The 6,897-nt window shown below is 29.6% G+C and overlaps 1 protein-coding gene across 1 annotated transcript; it reads right to left on the bottom strand.

The window, feature by feature from the left end:
* Nucleotides 1-438: 438 nt before the first annotated feature.
* On the bottom strand, nucleotides 439-6,755 carry LOC126909572 (F-box only protein 11-like). The gene is made up of 6 exons (XM_050692006.1): nucleotides 6,137-6,755; nucleotides 4,874-5,203; nucleotides 3,392-4,338; nucleotides 2,570-2,873; nucleotides 2,194-2,497; nucleotides 439-703 (listed from the first exon to the last, which is right to left on the bottom strand). Exons 1-6 carry the CDS (start codon nucleotides 6,234-6,236, stop codon nucleotides 460-462), a joined length of 2,229 nt encoding a protein of 742 aa, XP_050547963.1. The 5' UTR covers nucleotides 6,237-6,755; the 3' UTR covers nucleotides 439-459.
* Between the last annotated feature and the right edge of the window lie 142 nt (nucleotides 6,756-6,897).

Raw genomic sequence — 6,897 nt, 5'->3', positions numbered from 1 at the left:
TAAATTAAAACAACATAAACGAAATTAAAATAATTCAAAGCCGGATTATTATTAGCCAAACGCATATGGCGAATTATTGAGGTGCAATCAAGGAAATGAGAAGGGGTAGGGGGATGAGGAATATAGTGTTAATACAGGTGGTGCGAAGAGGGATTTTAAAATTTAGAAGGCTAAGAAGTTGGATAGAAGGTTAATTAGGAAGGAGAGGTTTGAATTGTGGTGTCGATCGGCAAGGCTGGTGAGATGTAGGGTAAATAGGACAGGAGAGTAATCATGAGGAGTGTGAGGGACATTAAGGCGGAATGCTGCTAGGTTTAAAAATTTTCTTTGGACTCTTTCTAGCGATTCCCTTGCACAAGCCGTTTGGGGATCCCAAAGAACTAATAGCTTTCTAATTTAATAACAATAATCTCTAATAGAAAATTAGTATTNTTAATAACAATAATCTCTAATAGAAAATTAGTATTTTGAATAAAACATACCTTTTCCGCCATTAAAAATGCAAATTCCACCATCTCGACCATCATATATTTTATTTCGTTTCAATGTTGGATTGGAGTCAGTTTTAATCCAAACACCAGCCATTGCATTGTCAAATATTTCATTTTGTTCTAATACTCCAAGACCTCCATTATAAACTAAAACACCACCATTCTGGCCTCCCCATATTTTATTTCCTTTAATAATTGGATTACTTCCCGTCCTAAAAAAAAGAACACATATACAATGTAACAATAACTTTTACATAACTTACATAAGACTTAATTTTTCATTATAGGTTATAGACACTAATTAATTTAAATTATAAATTAATGGTATTATGCATAATACAATTTAAATATCACAACAAATATAATGAATATAATTATATAAATTAAAATTTAGAAGGATAACTGAACTAGCATTTACAGTTTACCAGTTTTGTCAATTTTCAAGTTTGTCATGGTATAGTTTTTTTAAAAGTTCTGAAAAATAGGCTTAAGTTTATAAAGTTTACTTAAAAATAAATAAATAATTTAAAACTTTAATAAATTATTTACTACGTATCTATCAGGATTAATAAAAACGGGGGGTGATTAAATGAGAGAGGATTAGGAGAATACAACCCCTTTCATTTATATATCCTTTTAACATATCTTTGTGTAATATTCAGAAAACTTCAATGTGTGGAAATTATATAGGGTGTTTGATTAAGGATAAAACATTAATTTTGCTTGAAACTATTGAAAACTATTAATTTTCTAAAATAAAAAATTGTTTGATTCAAAAAACTACAGTAATATGATGTAAAATAATTTTTTGTTTATATCTTCAAGTATAAAATATCTAAAATTTTATTTTATTTAATAGGAACACTTATTTTTAGTTTGACGATATATTGAAAAAAGTTCCAAATCATTTTGTTCTTACAATATTTTTTATTAGATAATCTATTTTTAAGATTTATTAAAGTATAGAGTTTTTTTATCAATTTTTCTATTAATAGTTTGATGTTTTGTATACAGTATTAGATATTATTTTTTCATGCTATTACTTAAACAAGTTTTTTTTTTGACTATTTTTAGTGTTATATCCGTTAAGATAGCAATAACAATAATAATTTACGACTCATTGAAATAGATTATTATTACCTCCAATATTATGAAAACTAAATTAATGATAGATTTATAATTTTAGTTAAAATTTTTAAAATATTTTAAAGCACTAATAGTTGATCGGATAAAAAATATGGCAAGAACAAAATTGTTTGTATATTCCTATTATGTCTTTAAACTAAAAATAGGTGTTCCCATTAAATAAAATTAAAATTAGGGTACTGTATACCAAGAGATGAAAAACAAATTATTTAACTACTTATTGTGTTAGTTTTTTAAATCAAACAATTTTTTAATTTTTACAAATTAAAAATATTCAAGTTTAAAAAAAAATGTGTGTTTTATCATTAATATATTACTTTATATACAAGATGGCTAGAAAAAAGGGCTATAAGTGAAATTTAAAACAATTGAGTTAGGTCTTGGGTAAGGGGGCCGGTGGCACACATTTCATAAAAATTTTTTTATTAAGATTTTTCATCCCTTTTCATGACAAAATAATTTGACTATCATTGAACTGGTTACCAGTGATTAATGCTGTTATCCTATTTCTTATAACAAAAATCAAGGAAAATTTTTTTATCATTTTTTTTTTTACCTTATTTGAACTCCTGAGTATAGATGGTTAAAAATGTCATTGTCTTCTAGTTTTCCATGACCATTATCATAGAAATACACGCCAACTTGTTTCCCTGAATGAATTCGATTGCGTCTTAGTACTGGTGTACTACCAGTAGTAATCCACACACCAGCTAATGTATTTGCATATACTTCATTCTCTTCAACTAGCCCTGCCCCTTTCTCATGTACATAAATTCCACCATGTTGACCATGATGAATTTTATTATGTCTGACAATTGGATCACTATTTGTACGTATTTGAATACCAGCTAATGCGTTTCCTATGATAAAAACAAAAACATACATAAAAATTAATTATAATAAATAAAAACAAAGAAAAAACTTTTACTAACCATAAATATTATTATGTTCGATAAGTCCTCGACCTTCACCAAAAATATAAACACCTCCTTGATGGCCATTGTAAATATCATTGCGACGTATAGTAGGATTACTATTTGAAGTAATCCAAACTCCAGCAAAATTATTGCTATGAATGCGGTTATCAATAAATTGACCAAGTCCATTTTCATGTACATAAATACCTCCTGTTTGACCATGATGAATTTCACATTGAACAACAGATGGGTTAGCTCCAGCTTTAACTTCAAAACCAGCAATACGATTGTTATGAATATCATTGGCTTCAAAAAATCCCTTAATTAAAAAATAAAATTTATCAATTAACAAAACTTTAACAGACAAGAAAATATGAAACTTAAAAAACAACATATCTTAAATAAAATGTTTTTTTGCTAGAATAAAGTATAAAATGTTAAGAGATTTCTATAACAAATACTATGAAATAGAACTATTTTTATTTTGTTGAAAATTTGGTGGCGGATCTAAGAAAAATACTCAACACAATAATTGAGTACAAGTAAAAATTATTAAATTTTTTCATTTGCTAAAATGGAAAATAAAAATTTAATTTTGTTCTCTTGTAAAATAAGAATCCTCATTATGGTTTACTAACTGGTCAGTACAAATTATTATTAATTTAAATGAAAATTATCAATGCATATAATTTCATGCTCTAATTATCACCCACATTTTTTGATTTAATAAATTAAAGTTATAACTAAATTTTATGAAGTTATATCCTTTATGACAATATTTAATTGTATAATACATAAAATATAATATTTATATAAAAAATTTAATATTTTTTTTACCAATCCATTGTCAAAAGTGAAAATCCCCACATCTCTTCCGTGATGTATGTGATTACGACGCATGACAGGGTTGGCATGGTTTTTAACCCAAACTCCAGCCAAAGCATTTCGACAAATTTCATTATCTTCAAATGTTCCTTGAGCGTGGTCTGTTACATATATACCAACATTTTCACAGTCGCTTACATCACAATGATGAATTCTAGGATTTGCCCCAGCTCCACTAACACACACAGCAGCTCCAACAACTGATGAGCTACGTATAATACAATGATCAATAGTAGGCGAACAATTTTCACCAACTTCTAAACAAAAATGTTTATGATGTGGAACAGTAGATGTAACATTTGGAGTAAATTTTAGTGTGACATGTCCCAGATAAGCACTTTTAGCCCCTTCGACAAACATTACTGTTGATTCTGTTTCACGTTCTAGGATGACTGCATCTGCTACAACACCAGGAGCAGCTCCAATAAGTGCTACATCTGAATCAATTACTAGAAATTCACCTCGGTAAGTACCAGGGTGTAAGAAAAGTTTTGCACCTCCATTTAAATGTTCATCTGCATAATCTAGAGCAGCTTGAATAGTGTCAAAATGTGGCATTCGTCTCACTGGATCTTTAGCTGTACCATTATAATGAGGTCTTACATGCAAGCACCGTTTTTTTAGGTGTCTAAAACTTTCTTTCCAAGGATTGTGATGCTCACTTTCTTCAAAAGGAATAAAGTCAAAACGACAACTTTCAGTATTGAACAATGGAGTATCATACTCAAATACACTTTGATATAATCGTTTCCATAAATTATTATCATTTGCTATAGCTTGAAATCTTTTGCAAACTTGAGCTATTCTACAAAGATCTTGTTCATATAAATAACTGAAAATTGTCAACATGACTTCATCAGGCAATTCACATTGTAAGTAATGAGCAGCTGAATTTGAATCTGGAAATTAAACAATAATTTAATAGTTAATTTGAATTCAGTTACATAGAGTACAAAATGATCAAATACTAATCTTTAAAACCCTAGTGTACTCATTTGGATACACAACAGAAGTTCATTTAAAGACAATTGTCTATATTTAGTAATTGTCTGATTAAGTGTTTAAAATTATTTTTTATTTTAACATTGTGCTAATAAATCTGTACTATTGTGGTTAAGTGTTAATAAAAAATGTTTAATAATAGTAAATATTTTACTTGATTGAAAATTGGGCTAGTATTTAAAAAAAAATACAAAATTTCTAGAGCCATAAAAATACATGTTCATTATTTTGTTTTATTTTAATGCTCTCCATGATACATTATGTTTACACAGTAACAGATTTAACCACAATAGTTAAAATTAAATAAATTGTTCAATACAAAATTTATTTTAAAAAATTATAAAAAAAAAGAATATAGTGGTTTAAGCATTATTTATCAACAATAAAATGTTAACTAATACTTAAATAATTATTTATTATGTTAATACATACTATCAGCACTAGTTATTGTACAGGAAGTATTTCTTCTGAGTCGTTTACGTGCTGGTTGTGATAAAGGAGGTGTAGCAGCAGATTGCAATACTGATGCAGTAGCTGAAGCTGTTGGTGATGTAGGCCGAGTAGCAGTTGGATGAACAGGAGCTGTTGCGCTACATCCAGCAGTACTAGCATCATGTAAATGAAGAGGAGATTTTCGACCCCTTAAATCATAGGGTGGTACATGCTGAAAACTAGAACTCGTACTAGCCCCCCCTGGTGTAGCATAACTACCACTTGCAGCTACGAGTGGTTCACAAGTAACTCCTGCATCAACAACACCACCTAAAATTAAAATGTATAATTGAATTAAATGTAACTTTAATATTTTATTTAATTCATAGCATTTTAATACTAAAACAATAAAATTAACAATCACTACATTAGGTTATTAATATTTTTACCAAATGATAAATTATAATACATTATCAAATCTTAAGTAGTATACACAGTAACTTCACACAAAGATTTTCTGTTATAAAAATTAAAATATAGTTTTTCTTGATAGTTCAAATAAAAAATTCCATCATCAGAAGTAAAATAATCCAAAATTATCAAGTTATTATCAGTAATAATTCATATTATAGTAGAAATTACCATGGTTAAATATTTTAGAAAAAATTATAAAAATAAGTAAGGTATTTTAAAAGCATAAAAAAAAATTTAAGTTTTCATCAGAGAAATTACTCTTAGTGTACTCTTAAAATCATTAGAATTAATTTTAATTTCTTCAAAATTTTATTGAAGTCATTAGTAATGAAATGTTATACATAATGATTTACTATTTCTTACAGTAATTAGTTTCCCTTTCCTTCCCTGTAAGCAAGCACTTACATTCACATTTTTTTAAGTATCTACATTTCTTTTTGAGTCATATTTATTTGATCTAATTACTAGCCGCTGGGGTAGTGTGCACACACCTAGAATAGATGCGTACGTCATTAAATGAAACATGGAAATTTCAGAAACCCTAATCTTGACCCAAAATATTATTAATTAATATTTCAATAACCTCGCGAAGGCGAGAGGGCCGTAACAGAGACCGTGGTCGCTGTTTATCGATTCGGAAAGTACGTGATAGCAAACCTTGACAGCGAGATCACAGCACATATATACACAGACGGTATCTCTCACGGCCGTTTTGGCAGATCGGAGTCAGAAAGACTTAAATTACATTTAAGACAATTGCAAAACATGATAAAAAGAATGACAGCTTACCTGAATTTGATGTCCTGGATGGTATTGGAAGACGATTAGTACCTTTTCTCCTGGTTCGACGAGTATACGAACGGGTCGAGCTGAACGACGCGCTCGGCATTTTTTTTGACGTTTTTCGTACAATTTTCAATAATTACACAATTTATTCACAGCGACTACTAATTGACAATGATATTTTTAAATTAACACTAAAGATAGAACAGACGACGATATAGAACGAACGCAACACGAGACTTTTAAAGACGATGTATCAATAATTCTAATAATTTTACTAACATGTATATATTTATGTACTATAATTTTTATTAATCGTTGTTTAAGACTACGACGGCGGCGGCGGGCGTGCACACACACTCACACACACACGGTCGGGTCGAGACAAAAGAAAGGAACAGGCAGCTGCTGCTGGTCATGAACGACGACGTCGCACGGACATTTTTTCTCTTCACAGTTCTCTTGACGGCGGCAGTAGAGTATATGTATATGTGTGTGTGCGAGTACGAGAGTGTCTGTGACTGTGTTCTCTTTTCTCGCTCACACTCGCACGCGCATTCAATACTATACACACACACACAAATATTTTACTTGTGTAAATGTATACACGCACACGAATGCACACTGCACAAACTACAGCGATAGTGGCGGTGTCATCGGCGGCGGCAGTAAACAACAACGAGTCGACAACCATTAATGAAAAAACACAGTAGTATAATAAAAAATGAAAATACACATGAGTGTAGTATGGTTTACCATCTCGATAT

The sequence above is a fragment of the Daktulosphaira vitifoliae genome, unplaced genomic scaffold, assembly GCF_025091365.1.
Source record: "Daktulosphaira vitifoliae isolate Bord-2020 unplaced genomic scaffold, ASM2509136v1 Scaffold_590, whole genome shotgun sequence".
Classification (NCBI taxonomy): domain Eukaryota; kingdom Metazoa; phylum Arthropoda; class Insecta; order Hemiptera; family Phylloxeridae; genus Daktulosphaira; species Daktulosphaira vitifoliae.
Note: the sequence above shows the minus strand (reverse complement) of the source record. Positions and strands in the feature narration are given on the sequence as shown.

What these genes read in the sequence shown, in the direction of transcription:
- LOC126909572 (XM_050692006.1), bottom strand. Translation starts at nt 6,236, where the DNA reads ATGCCGAGCGCGTCGTTCAGCTCGACCCGTTCGTATACTCGTCGAACC. An exon ending in TACAATAACTAGTGCTGATA is followed by an intron (nt 4,339 to 4,873) that starts GTATGTATTAAC and finishes TTTAATTTCCAG; the next exon opens with ATTCAAATTCAGCTGCTCAT. An exon ending in CGAACATAATAATATTTATG is followed by an intron (nt 2,498 to 2,569) that starts GTTAGTAAAAGT and finishes TTTTTATCATAG; the next exon opens with GAAACGCATTAGCTGGTATT.